The sequence below is a fragment of the Tubulanus polymorphus genome, chromosome 9 (genome assembly GCF_964204645.1).
Source record: "Tubulanus polymorphus chromosome 9, tnTubPoly1.2, whole genome shotgun sequence".
Taxonomy (NCBI): Eukaryota; Metazoa; Nemertea; class Palaeonemertea; order Tubulaniformes; family Tubulanidae; genus Tubulanus; species Tubulanus polymorphus.
Window position 1 is genome coordinate 15,697,627 of NC_134033.1, and position 17,664 is coordinate 15,715,290.

The 17,664-nt window shown below is 38.8% G+C and overlaps 2 protein-coding genes across 2 annotated transcripts; both read left to right on the forward strand.

The window, feature by feature from the left end:
* The first annotated feature begins 555 nt into the window (after positions 1–555).
* Positions 556–17,579, forward strand: LOC141910616 (uncharacterized). The gene is made up of 24 exons (XM_074801309.1): positions 556–666; positions 762–834; positions 923–1,162; positions 7,580–7,666; positions 8,424–8,661; positions 9,304–9,494; positions 9,685–9,915; positions 9,991–10,410; positions 10,932–11,023; positions 11,109–11,243; positions 11,329–11,414; positions 11,514–11,634; positions 11,766–11,838; positions 11,920–12,142; positions 12,759–13,004; positions 13,718–13,908; positions 14,547–14,777; positions 15,045–15,482; positions 15,725–15,816; positions 15,897–16,031; positions 16,407–16,492; positions 16,566–16,686; positions 16,760–16,832; positions 16,925–17,579. Exons 1-24 carry the CDS (start codon positions 587–589, stop codon positions 17,162–17,164), a joined length of 4,143 nt encoding a protein of 1,380 aa, XP_074657410.1. The 5' UTR covers positions 556–586; the 3' UTR covers positions 17,165–17,579.
* On the forward strand, positions 1,491–7,509 carry LOC141910658 (organic cation transporter protein-like). Its single transcript, XM_074801374.1, has 10 exons — positions 1,491–1,696; positions 2,548–2,738; positions 3,196–3,426; positions 3,719–4,114; positions 4,394–4,485; positions 4,571–4,705; positions 4,794–4,879; positions 4,976–5,096; positions 5,195–5,267; positions 5,350–7,509. Exons 1-10 carry the CDS (start codon positions 1,516–1,518, stop codon positions 5,593–5,595), a joined length of 1,752 nt encoding a protein of 583 aa, XP_074657475.1. The 5' UTR covers positions 1,491–1,515; the 3' UTR covers positions 5,596–7,509.
* Positions 17,580–17,664: the final 85 nt, after the last annotated feature.

Below are 17,664 nucleotides of genomic sequence, written 5' to 3' on the forward strand. Positions count from 1 at the left end.
CCGCGTTAACCTGCTGCTGGTATAGCTGTATTACTTCATAGTTTAACTTGATAAGGGTTTCTGCTGTTTCACAGAAAACCTTATTGATTTCCTCCGGATTATTATCATCATTATTATTATATTCATTTCTATTATTACTGTTAATATTGTTATGATTATATTATTATTAATCCCTAAAAGTCACTGAAATACCCAAGGCTCCTTAACTACTTGGCGGATATCTACCAATTTGATTTAAGATTTTGCTTAACCCCAATACCAACAAATACGAAGAGTCTTGATTTTGATTGACCCCATCGATTCATCTCCAAAAAACTTACAATATACGCTGAAATCAAGTGAACCTTCACTGTACTATCCGTCATCACGTTTGCTGCTCCGAAAACGTTTGATCCTGATCAATCCCTGATCAATCATAAATCTTGTATAGATCATCGTGACGTCCTGATAACGATCTTATGTGAAATCTTGACGAATGTTTTATGCAATTTATCGAATATTTCTTTACGTAACCATCAAGTAATTCATTTCCTTTTTCATTACAGCGGATGGAACGAGTTTTGCGCCATTAATTCTCACTTTTACGATGGTCGGGATGTATTTCATATCGTGCTCATTTACTTTGGCATATCTTTACGGCAAGGAAATCTATCCGACAAGTACCAGGTAAAAACGATGCCAACTTCATCGACCGTTCATAAAATTCATGAACGCGGAAAGGTTTCTTATTTGGTGATTTCGTTAAAATTCCCTTTTTTCAGAAATAGTGGTATAGGTTTGTCTTCCGTTTGTGCTAGAATTGGAGGAATGTTGGCGCCGTTTGCAGGATATATGGTATGTAATATTTGGGGAAAAAACAAGGCCACTTGTCACTGGTAAATTGAGTTTGATTCTTTTATAAGGGTTCTTATTGCTGTTGTAGATGGCAAAGATTTACTGGTTTCCGGGAGTATTTCTAGGCTCTGTATCTGTAATCATCGGTCTACTGGTATTACACCTTCCTGAACCGCTTGGACGTCCAATACCGCATAAAATCGCCGACCTGGATTCCTGGACGCGTCAACGATATCGATCGCCAACAGACGACAACATGGCCGACGAGCAACTTCCGGCGTTACTGGAAGAACATGAACTTGAGGAAGATGGTCGAAATAACTTCGTTGTTTAGTCTTGGGTTTTATTCTTTACTCTCAAACCGATTTTTCAATTCACAACTATTAATTCAATTTATCTTTTATCAAATTTATGACTCAATAATATACATAATTATACCGATAAAATATCTGGTTATTTGATATATATCTTTCGTTGATTGACGGTGAATATCAGCACTTGCAGAACAAAACCCACTTATCAATTGACACATCAGGTCCACGCTCGTTTTTCATAATCAGTTCGACCTTATTACGTATTATTTATGATCAGTCGTAACTGTTTTCGTATATCAGGCGCCTGACAGATTTGTAAACGCTCTGGTTAGATATCTTACTATACGGTAAAAGATAACGCCCGGTAATGGCGACTCGACTTTCTCAGTCTTCCGTCAGCAGTAACGCGGTTTATATCACCGAAGTAGACACGATTCTGAGAGCCATATCGAACAACGGTAAACGATGGTTGTACACGACTTATTTCGCGTTATGCGCGGCTTACTGCTTTCCGTGCGCCTGGCACATGTTCGCGATCACTTTCGTCGGTAAGTGTCGACGTCTTTGAGAAGGTAAACGATTTATCTATTAAACGACGATTAAAAGAAAACTTACTAAAACCAATTCGAAAATCTAATCAAAATTTGAATACAGACCTCATAAGGAGCTGTGAGAGCCGTGTTAACTTGAATGAACTGCGTGTTAACCTTCAGAAGTTTGATCGATTTGTTTAAAACCACACGAACTGTCATTGCATAGCTTCACCAGTAGTTTTTCCGTTTAGTATTGTGGGTCGGTCCACTTTCCGTTTGGACACGGCTGAAGTGGTCCATCGAGACTATAATCGACTTGAAATAAGGATTTTCCCTCTTAATACTTCATTGATAGATTTCCTTTTAATTTGCCTTGATTTGGTGTCCCTTACGAACCCACCGTTACACCTGCCGCGATCGAAACAGTGCAGGTTTCATTTTCAAATCGGGAATCGAAGTACAGACATAGTTGTGTGGATCGGCAGTCGAATTTACTGAATTATTTCTATCGAATTACATAATTGGAAATTTCGGTTCCGGTTCATTCAAACTATCATACAAGCAGCCTGAGCCGACAAGCGCCTGATCAGTCCATTATTTCTTTTCACGATGTTTACTCGAAAGTCATCAAACATTTTCTAGATCATTGTCGTAAAAATAGTTGTCATTTTTCAAGTCTACTGGAATATTGCCATCAGTTTGCATTTTATTTATAAGCTTACGTATATACAACCATGAACTCTACTCGAGTCCAAAAAAAAAAACAACTTGAAATACAGTATCGTCACAATCGACGGTTTCCCTCTGTTGAGTGATAAGAATCTAAATATGTTATGATTTTTTTATCTAATTTTTTTTCAAATCAGGTGGACTGCCCGATGACTATCACTGTCGAGTGGGCGCCAATCAATCGATACCTCAGATTTATAAAGACGGTAAATGGACGAATGATAAATGTCGTATGTACAAGAATGAATCTAGTGGTGATAATCAGACGATACCGTGTAATAATGGATGGGTTTATTATACCGATTACCAAAGCACCATCGTAACTGAGGTAATTAACATGATCATCGTATCTTAACTTAATTGAAGTCCCCGATACAGTCTCTGGTGATAAAAGGACCCAAGACCCTATGACTTTTTTAATACTTAATTCAGGAGACCAATAGTTAAAACATTTGAAAGGTCGAGAATGATATCTTGATTTTGAATTTGTGAAAACTTTATAGCATTGATTTCATCGTGTCTGTGATTTTGAAGAGTTTCCACTGATTGTGGTGAGTCTTGCGACCGTTGGATAAAAATCTGCTAATCCCACAAATTTTATAATGGCTAGTCCTAAACCAGTAATAAGCAATTAGCAATTAGCAAATTAGTATGACAAAGGGACTGGATGAGCTGATAAGACCAGTGTAAAAGGTCTCCTCCATTGATATGGCCGAAGAAACATCATTTTTCACAATTCTTTTTATAACTGTATCTAGAATTTGTTTCTTTTTTTCTGATTGCAGTGGGATCTGGTGTGTGACAGGGACTATCTACCTCAAATGGCGCAGACTATTTTTGTCGTCGGTACTTTGATCGGAGCCGGGAGTCTGTCGCCGTTAGCCGATTGGTTGGGACGCAAAAAGGTCCACATCGGTTCACAGATGGCGATGGCGATTGTGGGAATAATAACAATATCTTCTACTAATTACGTCATGTTTGCCGTAATGCGAGTCATAACAGGTGCACTTCAACAGGTACGATCGTCCGAACTGGTGCGTGCAGCTTCTGCTGCAAGAAAACCTTTCTGATCAGTTTTAAAATCTGCAATTGCAAATAAATCCCTGTCATTTCTTTGTTACGTATATATAGGACAAGTTGTATAACCACTGGCCAAGTGGACTGGTTGTAGAAAGCAAGCGTGCTAGCTAACCAGTAGACCAATAGAAGCATAGTCCACTTGTCCACAGTGGTTATAGAGCTTATCCTATATTCCCAACATCTTCGTTAGTTTTTCAATCTACCTCTAGTATTTCTTCTTATTTCCAGGGAGTGGTACTATCCACTACTGTCCTGTTATTCGAGTTGTTCCCGGCGGAAAAAAGGGCTCATGCTAACTTGAGTACTTGGTTACTTTGGTCGCTCGGTATCATCTCTCTGGCCACGTTCGGTTACTTCGTACGGAATTGGAAATATCTCCAGTTGCTGATTTCCGTTCCGGCGTTTCTAGACCTAATCGGTATCTGGTTCTTCCCGGAGTCCATACCGTGGTTGATCGCGCACGGAGAAATCGACGAAGCTCAAAAGACAATCGACAAAGCCGTCGAAAAAGCGAGAGTTAAAATTCCGATTCCCGGTTCGCTTCTAGATTTGGACGTCCTAGAGAAACCCGGTTTGAGAAAGTCGTCAGATACAGTGCGACACAGTTCAACAGATGATCCGCCGGTATTTAACATTAAGAAATTTCTTGCTACACACGTCATCACACAAATCATCTTAATAATAGAAATCTGGTTCCACATTTAAAATTACCGGATCCAGATTCAAATAAGACGCTAACAACTGTAGGACTGGGTACAAAGTCAAATTAAGTCCACACAACCGTGGAACTGGGTTCACAGTCGAAGTAAACCTTCACAGAACTGAATCCAGAGTCAAATTAAAACCACTAAACTCTGGGACTGGGTCTAGAATAAAATACTGAAGAATTTGTTAAAATTTCAGGCACAACCGACTGAAGAAAAGCGCGAAACTTTGTGGGACGTGATGAAACATCCTCGTTTACGTTGGTATTCGTTGATCATGTGTCTAATGTGGTAAGTTCTTAAAACTATTCCCCCTAAAGACTTAATCTAATCGACTGAAAAACTGGCACTAGAATTATTCCGTCCATCTTTAAAGGTTCAACTCTTCGATGGCTTATTACGGAATTTCACTGAGCGCCACGTCTTTGGTCGGCAACAGATATTTGAATTTCGGTCTGGTCGGAGTGATGGAAATTCCAAGTTACATATTCACCGTTACAACAGCACCGAGGTGAAATAATCAATCAACAAAAAAACCTAGTCCTTTTCATTTCTTGTTTTTTTTTCATTCCGCGAAAACGCAATTTTTTCTTGTGTAGAATTGGTCGTCGTATTCCGTCATGTATTTCGCAAGTAGGTGGTGGAATCGCACTTATTATTGTGCCCTTCATACCAAAAACACTCGGTAAAAGTTTTAGTCACCTTTCTATTCCGCTCATAAAGCAATGAATCCTTTGAGTTTTCCTTTATCTTTTGTTCTCTGTATCTCCTTTACGCGTAGCTGATGGGACGAGTTTGGCTCCTCTGATTGTTACTGTTACTATGGTCGGCATGTTTTTCGAGGCATCGGCATTTGCACTGGCATTTCTTTACGGACAAGAGATTTATCCGACCAGCACCAGGTTAACAATTAGTTTCATTGCTAGATGAAGGTAGCACCAACGAGTTCTTTGTTAAAGAGAATACCTTTATGTGAACATTGTACGTTTCATTTTTCCAGAAATAGTGGTATGGGTTTATCCTCCGTGTGGGCCAGAATTGGAGGAATGTTGGCGCCGTTTGCGGGATATATGGTATGTAATATTTGAAAAAAAGCATTCGTCACTGGTGTAAAATGTGCCAATTTGTTGATTAAGTATTTAATTTCTGTTGTAGGTGACTAAGATCTACTGGTTTCCGGGAGTATTTCTAGGCTCTATATCTATAATCATCGGTCTACTGGTATTATACCTTCCTGAACCGCTTGGACGTCCAATACCGCAGAAAATCGCCGACATGGATTCCTGGACGCGTCAACGATATCGACCGCCAACAGACGACAACATGGCCGACGAGCAACTTCCGGCGTTACCGGAAGTACAAGAACACGAAGCAGATGGTCGAACTAACTTCGTTATTTAGTCTAGGCTCCAGTGTCATGTATCGTAGCTCGCAGCTACCATATCTTACCATCAGCTACCAGTCTGCGTCGTATAGCTGCCAACTACCAACCAGCTGCCAATTCCTCGTTACCCTTTGAGCAATCATTTGACGACCATTCCAGTAAAATTGATTGGTCAACAATTTAGAAATAGAAGACGCGACGTTTCGGACACTCATTAAGAAATCATCGTCAGCATCAAAAGAATTTAGTATGAAAAGCATATTTAAAAAAAGGAAAAATTGATTCGTTGTTTTGAAAATTATTCAACTAAAAATGAAAAATTCAAAGATTTGTGAAAAAAAGAATTTCAATTGTCTGAAGTTTTATACTTTATGCAGTTGAAAAAATTCAACGCTGTGATTTACTTTTACCAATCGTCAACCGGTAAAATACGGATTAACGTTGTATGAAGGGAATCAATTTTGAAATCGACAGTTATTCGACAGAATTTCTACAGCGGATTTTCATACAGAAATATTCACGTATTTCTCGCCCCAGTAAAAGGTATATGTAGAAATTCACCACGAAATTACAAACCAGGAATTGTGTGAAAATCTCGAGTAGAAATTCTCTCTGTTCCGGTGAGATTGGTAAAAATACAATAATAGTCGTTGGAAGTGTGAATAGCGCAAATGCGAATGAAACTGTTACGAGCATTATTGTTATACGTTTTGATTTTGTAATTTTCTGATCGGACGAAACCATTTTAGAACTTCTGAATAACTGAACTATTATAACAGAATTTGATGTTATGATCAAAGTTAACGGTATGATGTTAAAGTGGATGACAGATATGTAGAAAACTGTTATTTGGTCGACCAACCGGGCGAAACACCCGGAAATCTGGTCAGTAAAATGCAGCGACAAAGCAGGGCTGAGGTATAGAACTAGTAAATTTACTGCAGTGATTATCAATATTGCAAATCTAGCGAATCTCGGTGTACATATCAAACGAGATGAGAACGGGAAAAGTACAATTGCAGCACGTTCTAAAGTTATGGCTACTATAAACCACGCACTATTGTTGCTCACAAGTATCATTACAGATTCATAGATTTGACAACTAATCAGCGATTTCATGATGAATATAGGACCGTCTTTAACGTGGAAAAGAACAAACTGTAAAACAGGTATCAGCGTATAATTGACGCAATAAATAGAGTCACTAAGGGACAAAGCGATCAGATAGTTAGCGTAAGATAAACCGCGGAATCTGCGACTTATCATTATCAGGAAAGTAGCCGAATTTCCAAACGTTCCTAACAGGAACACGATATGCAGAATGACCAATGCCACTGTACGGCGGATTCCAGACTTGTTCACCACCGACATGATGACGATATAACTGTAAGGTCGACTGATTTGCGTCTGAGTTGAATTCATGATTCATAACAATCAACTGTTGAAGAGACTGACTGTATGAATAGACTGACACGAAATAAAGCCATGTCTAATTTATTGGAACGTTTGCAACAAAGAGAAAATGCGTAGAAATCTAACACAATTTACTCATATTTTGTTGAAGTTTGTTACTGTGTAAAATTTGTATGTAACTAAATTAAATATCAACATTCGTTGTACAAGAATTCATTGTAAATGATGAAATCGTAGTGAAATATCTGAACTGGTTGGAAATTGTAAGCGCACGTTCTGAGTGAGGTCAGAACTATATCACAATTCCTATCTATACGTGGGACGCAATCACACCCGAACCACCGTGCCGGAGGTCCCGAGTTCGAACCCAGTAAATACGTACACGAATTTCTCGTCCTAGTCAGTGAAAGATATAGTCGAAAGTAACCACAGTTTCAAAACATGGAATTGATCGATTAAGATATTATATAGAAATTCTCTTTGTTCCGGAAAGATTTGTAAAAATGTAGAGATAGTTGATGGAAGATTAAACATAGTATAATACATGTATATGCGAGTGTAACTGTTACAGGCGTTTTGATTTTGTAGTGTTCTGATAAACCCATTTTCGAACCTCCGAATAACCGAATTATTATAACAGCATTGGATACTGTGATCAAAGATGATGGTATAAATGTAAGGTATACCTGTCGACTATGGTTTAAAGTATCATTTGGTCAGGTGGTTCATGGTAACATCCGAAATATTGGTCGGTAAAAAGTACCGAAATACTAGGTGTAGGATATGGAAAAAGTGGATTTACTGAAATATAGAATATAGAATATTTTAGTGCTCACAAAAGTACTTTTGCTTAGAGCAAAAAGACAATACAAAATGAATGTCAATACAATACAATATCAATACAATATCAGGACAATATCAGAAGCAATGTATTATGTTGTATTTTGGATAGGTGATAGGTGATAGCCAAGGCTAATATGTATCCAAAATTACACTACACAGTTAATGTGCGACAAAAATAATACAGCAATGTTATTCAAAATGTATGAGGCCTCTTCGTATAAATAAGGCAAGCTTTCGGAGTTTTACATCTGATGATCTGAATAGGTCTACAAATTTATGTAATTGTGGGTTATCCACAAAGTACGAGCTAAAAAGGTCTCGACGGAAATTGGCAAAAAACGGACACAAAGAGAAATGTATGTAAAAAACTGCAGTAACTAAGCTATAGCAAATCTCGGTGTACATGACAAAACGAAATGCGAACGGGAAAAGCACGTTTGATAATCAAACTAATAGTCTACTTGGCCGTTGCGTTTTCTTCAATCGCTGATTGATAGTAGATTTCAGCAAGCGGCCACTTATGGGTTGACATGTCAGGTTCACGCACGTTTTTCGTAATCAGTTCGACCTTATTATCTCATGATCACAGTCGTCGTCTTGTATATCGATCGTGTCGGTGATCCGGCGAGGGTTAGAGATCGCGATAATGGCCACTCGGGTCTCTCAGTCATCCGTCAGTAGTAACGCGGTTTATATCACTGAAGTAGACACGATTCTGAGAGCCATATCGAACAACGGTAAACGATGGTTGTACACGACTTATTTCGCGTTATGCGCGGCTCTCAGCTTCCCGTGCGCCTGGCACATGTTCGCGATCACTTTCGTCGGTAAGTGTCGGATGAAAAAATACTAAAAACTATTTGAAAATCTTATTTCATCAAAATCTAGATACTGACTTTATAAGGATTTGTAAAGAAATCGTGGTAAATTCAATTGACGTGAGGAATTAACTTAATTTGTTTTAAGAAAATATCAAGCTTTTGCTACTAGAGCACATAGTTGCTTCATCAGTTAAGTCAAGAACTCATTTGCCTGATAAAGCGGCAATGCACTAGTAGCGAAAGCTTGTATGCCTAGGAATATTACATCAGTATTCGTGAACATGACTATCAGGATAAAGTCAAAACGTCGAATAAACTACTATAGCTAAAGGAAGGTAACCTTTTCGGACTTAAAGTCTTTCTATTCTAGTATTGTGGGTATTTACCGTAGTGTCGTTTCAACGCGCACTCCGGGTGTTCCTCCATCAAGACCAAACTAATTGCAAATGATTTAAAGTTAAATCTAAATATCGAAGGTGTTGTCAGTTTTCGAGTTCACTTGGAATATTGCTATCAATAAGTCAATTTTACATTCATAAACGTAAGCACACAACTTTGTCCTCTAAAAGAGTCCAACGAACAACTCGGCAAACAAAAGGTCAACCCCAGTATTATCGTAAAGTTTGAAATATACTATCGTCGCAACAGGTGGACTGCCCGATGACTATCACTGTCGAGTGGGCGCCAATCAATCGATACCTCAGATTTATAAAGATGGTAAATGGACGAATGATAAATGTAGTATGTACAAGAATGAATCTAGTGGTGATAATCAGACGATACCGTGTAATAATGGATTGGTTTATTATACCGATTATCAAAGCACCATCGTTACTGAGGTAATTAACATAATCATCTTATCGTAACTTTATTGAATTCCCCTACAGGCTGGTCATTATTTACCCCATGCTTTTGTGCTGATCAGACTAGTGTAAAATGTCTCCTCCATTAAAATAGTCACAGCAACAACATCTCTCACAATTTTTGATAAGTGTTTCTACAATTTTGCTTCTAACTTTCTGATTGCAGTGGGATCTGGTGTGTGACAGGGACTATTTACCTCAAATGGCACAGACTATTTTTGTCGTCGGTACTTTGATCGGAGCCGGAAGTCTGTCGCCGTTAGCCGATTGGTTGGGACGCAAAAAGGTGCACATCGGTTCACAGATAGCGATGGCGATTGTGGGAATTATAACAATATTTTCTCCTAATTACGTCATGTTTGCCGTAATGCGAGTTATAACAGGTGCACTTCAACAGGTACGATCATCCGAACTGGTGCATACAGCTTCTGCTGCAAGAAAATCTAACTCACCTATTTCTTCTCATTTCCAGGGAGTGGTTCTATCCACTAGTGTCCTGTTGTTCGAATTGTTCCCGGCTGAAAAAAGGGCTCATTCGAACCTGAGTACTTGGTTATTTTGGTCACTCGGTATCATTTCTCTGGCCACGTTCGGTTACTTCGTACGGAATTGGAGATATTTGCAGTTGCTGATTTCAATTCCTGCATTTCTGGACCTATTCGGTATCTGGTTCTTCCCGGAGTCCATTCCGTGGTTGATCGCGCACGGAGAAATCGACGAAGCTCAAAAGACAATCGACAAAGCCGTGAAAGGAGCGAAAATAAAAATCCCGATCCCCGGTTCGCTTCTAGAGTTGGAAGTACCGGAGAAACCAAGTTTGAGAAAGTTGAGTCATGAATTGAAAAGGAAGTTGTCAGATTCGGTGCGGCACAGTTCAACAGAGGATCCACCGGTATTTAACAAAAAAACCTCCCTTGCTACAACTCAACTAATGCAGTGGAACCTCAATACATCGAACTCAATACGAAACCTTATAATATGCGCGTCAACCGATAGTTCGTTATATCCAAAATGAAATTAGTTAGATTTTCAAACTTGGGACGAAATTCTTGTTATACCCGATGAATCGCTATATCCGAGTTCGTTACGACGGGGTACCACTGTGGTAGTAGAATCTAGTTCCACATTTGAACTTAGTGGATCCAAAGTAAAATTAAACCCACACAACAGTGGAACTGGATCCAGAGTCAAATAAAACTCACACAACTGTGGAGCTGGATTCAGAGTCAAATTAAACCCGTACAACAGTGGAACTGGATCCAGAGTCAAATAAAAGTCACACAACTGTGGAGCTGGATTCAGAGTCAAATTAAACCCGCACAACAGTGGAACTGGATCCACAGTCAAATAAACCTCACACAAACTGTGGAACTGGATTCAGAGTCAAATTAAGGAATTCGTTGATATTTTCAGGCACCGCAACCTGAGGAAAAACAAGAATCGTTGTGGGACGTGATGAAACATCCTCGTTTACGTTGGTATTCGTTGATCATGTGTCTAATGTGGTAAGTTCCTAAAACTATTCCCCCTAAAGACTTAATCTATTCGACTGAAAAACTGGCACTAGAATAATTCCGTCCATCTTTAAAGGTTCAACTCTTCGATGGCTTATTACGGAATTTCACTGAGCGCCACGTCTTTGGTCGGCAACAGATATTTGAATTTCGGTCTGGTCGGAGTGATGGAAATTCCAAGTTACATATTCACCGTTACAACAGCACCGAGGTGAAATAATAAATCAACAAAAAACCTAGTCCTTTTCATTTCTTGTTTTTTTCATGCCGCGAAAATGTAATTTTTTCTTGTGTAGAATTGGTCGTCGTATTCCGTCATGTATTTCACAAGTAGGTGGTGGAATCGCACTTATTATTGTGCCCTTCATACCAAAAACACTCGGTAAAGTCTTTTAGTAACCTGTCTGTTCAATCCATAAAGCTATAGATCATTTAAAAATCGTATAAACCTTTTCGTTTCCTTTGTGTCTTGTACCGGTAGCTGATGGGACGAGTTTGGCTCCTCTGATTGTTACTGTTACTATGGTCGGCATGTTTTTCGAGTCATCGGCATTTTCACTGGCATTTCTTTACGGACAAGAGATTTATCCGACCAGCACCAGGTGTTGTAACAATTTGTTTCATTGCCTAATCGTTACATCCGTTCGTCGATGAAGACAAAAATGCAGCAGCAAAGAGTTATTTGGTCAAAATTAAAATGTGAACATCGTTTGTTGTTTAATCTTTTTTTCAGAAATAGTGGTATTGGTCTTTCCTCGATGTGGGCGAGGGCTGGAGGAATGTTGGCGCCGTTTGCGGGATATATGGTATGCAGTATTGGAAAACAAGGCCACTTGTCACTGGTAAATTGTTGACTTTGTTTATACGCGTTTTTATTGCTGTTGTAGGTGACTAAGATTTACTGGTTTCCGGGAGTATTTCTAGGCTCTGTATCTATAATCATCGGTCTACTGGTATTGTACCTTCCTGAACCGCTTGGACGTCCAATACCGCAAAAAATCGCCGACATGGATTCCTGGACGCGTCAACGATATCGACCGCCAACAGACGACAACATGGCCGACGAGCAACTTCCGGCGTTACCGGAAGTGCAAGAAAATGATGTTCGAAGTAACTTCGATATTTAGTGTCACAGCGCCTCTTTTCGTTGTACCTTTCCAGATCAGAACCAAGTAAAGATTCAGCATTCATTGTGTTCATATTTAGTCCTGGGTCTTATTTTGAATTCGATTCAATTCTTTTATAAATTCGACGACTTAAAACATTTTATGCACCCGCGTTTCAAAACATTCCATTTATATTTTGATAGAGATTTTATATGAAAACATCTTATTATCACGAATGTATAGGTTTTTTATATATCCGCATATGCAATGTATATGCATCGTGGCAAGTTCCGAACCAAATTTGTGAGATAGATCGTGGATATTATAAAAGCATATGCTATTATCTAAATCTAGTCATAACTCAGTGGAACTGGGTCCGTCAATGTTGGTTAACTAATTACTGATTTTTTATTCTACGTATCTCTTTGTACTAATAATCGTCCTAATGATGATTCGAGTTGATGTTCAGCTATCAAAAACATAAAATCAGGTCATCACAATCGATCCGTGCTATAAACTATTACTGAGTTGTACTTTTTTGTCGTTCATTGAGAGATATGAAAGATCGTTTCGTGGATTGGTCATGGGTCCGATCCGTTCAAGTGTTATTGATCAACAATAAACGTTCAAATCAGTTTGTCCTGGATTTTCTGCACCGAAACTCATTTGGTCTTTAAAAGCAGTAATGGCGGCTCGTGAGTCTTTCTCATCCGTTGGAAGTACCGTAATTTACATCTCCGAAGTGGACAATATTCTGAGGGCCGTATCAATTTACGGTAAACGATGGTTGTATACAATTTACGTGGCATTATGTGTGGCTTTCTGCTTCCCAGCGGGATGGCACATGTTCGCGATCACTTTCGTGGGTAAGTTACAGGCACCAGAGTCCCAGTTGTGCAGTCATGACTAAAATCCAAAGGTTGCCTTAAATGTGAAGACTGGTCTTAAGTTGTTAAGTTTGGTTATAGAACTAAAATCAGGTTAGACTGGTCTTAAGTTGTTAGATTGGCCATGGAACCAAAATGAGCTTGGACTGGTCTTTAGTTGTTGGATTGGCTATAGAACCAAAATTAGGTTAAACTGGTCTTCAGCTGTTAGATTGGATCCATAACTGAGGTGGTCTAAGGTTGGTCTCTAATCTAAGCTGTGACTGTGCAACTGGCCCCAGGGACTAGATCTAATCTTTTAACAGACTCGCATTTAATCATCTATTCGAAGAAAACCTCCGATTCAGTTAAATGATTATGTCATTTATTCAAGTTTCTTTCCTCCAAATGTAATCGAATGTCAACATGTCAATACGCCACGCATAGTTTACAATACTCTCAAGTGAAATCTATCAGCAAATCTTTTATCTGAAAACAAATAAATATCTTTCCAAAATAAGAAGGGCAAGGTTCTGTTATAGATTTTTTTAGACATCGAATCGATAAGATACAAACTATTTGACTATCAGTTTATGAAATTTAGTTTTGAATTGAAAAGAATACCGATAATTATTCAGATTTGATAAAATCATGATTCGGGATTATATGAATTTTCTATTTCGCAAATGAATTCCAACGTATCGTCGCTACAGGTGGACTGCCCGATGACTATCACTGTCGAGTGGGCGCCAATCAATCGATACCTCAGATTTATAAAGATGGTAAATGGACGAATGATAAATGTCGTATGTACAAGAATGAATCTAGTGGTGATAATCAGACGATACCGTGTAATAATGGATGGGTTTATTATACCGATTATCAAAGCACCATCGTTACACAGGTATAATGTAATTATTGTCATTAATCACTTAAATTTTCTAAGTATTTAAAATGATAAAGTGAAGTTATAATGTCTTTGTTTCTGCAGGTTTTTGAATTTTAAAAGTATGTTTAATATTATTCTGTTATCCGGTCATGCACTCGATGCCCGAATGTTTGATAATGGCTACTTAAAACCTGTTGCCGTATGATGCTTGTATGACAACCGGACTCGATGAGCTCACCAAAACTAGACTCTGAGGTCTCATCTATTCAGATAATGCCAGTCGAAAAACGATATTTTGCAAAAAAGATAATTGTTTAATGCTGCTTGGATCGGCGTTTCTAGAATTTAACAAATTTTAAAGGAAGTTACGAAATATCATCGTTTCTGCTCTTCATAGAGAAACTTTGTATTCTATTATCGTGGCATGTCCGGTCAGTTTATTTTACACTCAATGTGCCCGATAGCCTTCGGCGGATATGTCCGAAGGTTTAATAATGACCTCTTCTAAACCTGTCGCCTACGACCATTGTATGACGGAGGGGCTCAATGAGCTTATTGAACTAGTCTCCTAGGTCTCCTCCATTCATATCAAACTGGACAAAGAAACGACATTTTCCACAATCCAAATAAGATTTCTAACTTTCTGTTTGCAGTGGGATCTGGTCTGTGACAGGGACTATCTACCTCAAATGGCGCAAACTATTTTTGTCGTCGGTACTTTGATCGGAGCCGGGAGTCTGTCGCCGTTAGCCGATTGGTTGGGACGTAAAAAGGTCCACATCGGTTCGCAGATGGCGATGGCGATTGTGGGAATAATAACAATATCTTCTCCTAATTACGTCATGTTTGCCGTAATGCGAGTAATAACAGGTGCACTTCAACAGGTACGATCTGGCGCAGCTGCTGAAAACGAAGATTGCTTCATCACAAATACATCCGTTAAGTCAAAGATATCATTAACTGGTAAAATTCCCTTTTGAGAAACTTAGCTCGTTTTTCAAAAAACAGAATCCCAACACCGATGGATAATCTACGACAGTACATTATAGAAATGCTGAATAACTTTTGACATTTCTACCCTATATACGAACGGGTTTTCCGTATTTCTTGAAATTAATTTTGTGAATTAGATTAATGTTTCGCCTTTCCAGGGAGTGGTCCTATCCAGTACTGTTCTGTTATTCGAGTTGTTCCCGACTGAAATGAGGACTGTCTCCACTCTCAGTACCTCCATATTCTGGGCGATGGCTGTCGTCATACTGGCCACATTCGGTTACTTCGTACGGGATTGGAGATATCTCCAGTTGCTTATATCCATTCCGGCGTTTTTGGACCTACTCGGTATCTGGTTCTTCCCGGAGTCCATACCGTGGCTGATCGCGCACGGCAAAACCGACGAGGCCGAAAAGGTCATCGCAACGGCGGTGAAAGGCGCGAAGATCAAAATCCCGATTCACGAGATGGAATTCCCGGAGCGACCCAGTTTGAGGCGATCGAGTCTGGAATTGATGAATAAATCGATGACGCAAATGCGTAATTTGAAAAGAAGGTTGTCAGATCGGCGACGCAGTTCAACACAGACACCACCGGTATATACAAGAACAACCCCCAGCGCCCAGTAACGGGTGAATTCCGATAGAGATTATCCATGGATGAAAACTAACCTCAACGACTTGGATACTATGAATGTTTAACTTTTCATCTCTGGATAGTATTTTATCAACCCAATTTGAGTAGACATTCTTAACCCTACAGTGTCAAATCCTGACTATTTGACCGTAAGAAGGCACATTTCGTTCATTCTAAATTACAGAGATTTTCGCATTTCTAGGCACCTGACCCCGAAGAAAAGCGCGAAACTTTATTGGACGTGATGAAACATCCTCGTCTACGCTGGTATTCATTGATCATGTGTCTAATGTGGTAAGTCTTTAGACTTCTAACAATCATGAGTTATTGGGTTCGAGTCCATCAATTTGCGCCATATAATATCTTTGTTACAGGTTAAATGCGTCAATGTCTTATTACGGAATTTCACTGAGCGCCACGTCTTTGGTCGGCAACAGATATTTGAATTTCGGTTTGGTCGGAGTTACGGAAATCCCTAGTTACATATTTACTCTCATAGTATCGACCAAGTAAGACTTTTTAAAACCATAAGAGTCTATCTATTCCAGTATACAGGGTGGTCCAAAAAGCGCAACCTCATACTACCACTTATCAGAGGCCTTCAATTTTCATACAGATCGATCGGAAATTTTGTTCGAAAAGACACAATAACTCTCAATTTTTTCGAGCTATTTTGGTTCCAGGGCCAATGTTGTGAACCGATCAGCGCCTCAAACCAGCTCAATTTCTAATGTCTAACAAACAGATAATCGTAGCGGAATCCAAATCTACAGTTTACTGGTCAGCACCCTTGCGTTATATGTACATACCACACTTGGATTCGATTCCCGGTGAGTGCGCGTAATTTGCTGCATTTCTTTAAATCTTGTGTTCTATTTTTGTAGATTTGGGCGCCGTATTCCTTCATGCTGTGTCCAAGTTGCTGGTGGAATCGCACTCATTGTTGTAGCTTTCATACCAAAAACACTATGTAATATTGACATCTCTTTTAGCTACATTTTGTTTCGGTGTTCGAGTCAATGTATAAACATTTTATATCGTAGCTGATGGGACTAGTTTGGCTCCTCTGATTGTTACTGTTACTATGATCGGCATGTTGTTCGAGTCATCGGCTTTTTCACTGGCATTTCTTTACGGACAAGAGATTTATCCGACCAGCACCAGGTTATTATACACAAATGCATCACCAAGAGCTCTTTGTAAAGAATATGTGCATAATCAATTGTTCATTTTTCAGGAATAGTGGTATGGGTTTGTCCTCTGTGTGTGCTAGAATTGGAGGAATGTTGGCGCCGTTTGCGGGATATATGGTTTGTAACATTTGCAAGACAAGTAATTTGAATTATTGAAAAACAAGTATTTTGTTACTGGTTACTTTATTAGGCTTTTATTGCTGTTGTAGATGGCAAAGATCTACTGGTTTCCGGGAGTATTTCTAGGCTCTGTATCTATAATCATCGGTCTACTGGTATTATACCTTCCTGAACCGCTTGGACGTCCAATACCCCAGAAAATCGCCGACATGGAGTCATGGACGCGTCAACGATATCGACCGCCAACAGACGACAACATGGCCGTCGAGAAACTTCCGGCGTTACCGGAAGTACAAGAAAATTATGATCGAAATAACATCGATATTTAGTCCCGGGTTTTATTCTGAATTCGATTAATTCCTTTGTTAATTCAGTTAATGCTTCAACAACTTTGATCTTTTCATAAAAAACGAGATCCATGTTTAGGACAAAATTTGATTAATGACAACAAAGCATTCCATTTATATTTTGATAGAGATTTTTATAAGAAAACAACTTGTTATTCTAAATGTATAGTTTTTAAAAACAGTTCTGCATATATATAAACTGTATATTGTAAATTATGAGTTAGAACGTTGTTATTATATAAGGATGTAATCATCTAATTTGAAGTCATAACTCTGGAACTGGAACGATCAATGTTGGTTAACTAATTAACTGATTCTATATCCAACATATTTATATGTATTTTGATCCTTCGATTGGTGAATTGAGTCGATGTTCAGCTATTTGAAAATATAAAATCGGGTAATCACAATCGATCTGTGTTATAAATCATTACTGAGTTGTAGTTTTTTCTGTCGTTCATTGAGAGATATAAAAAATTGAT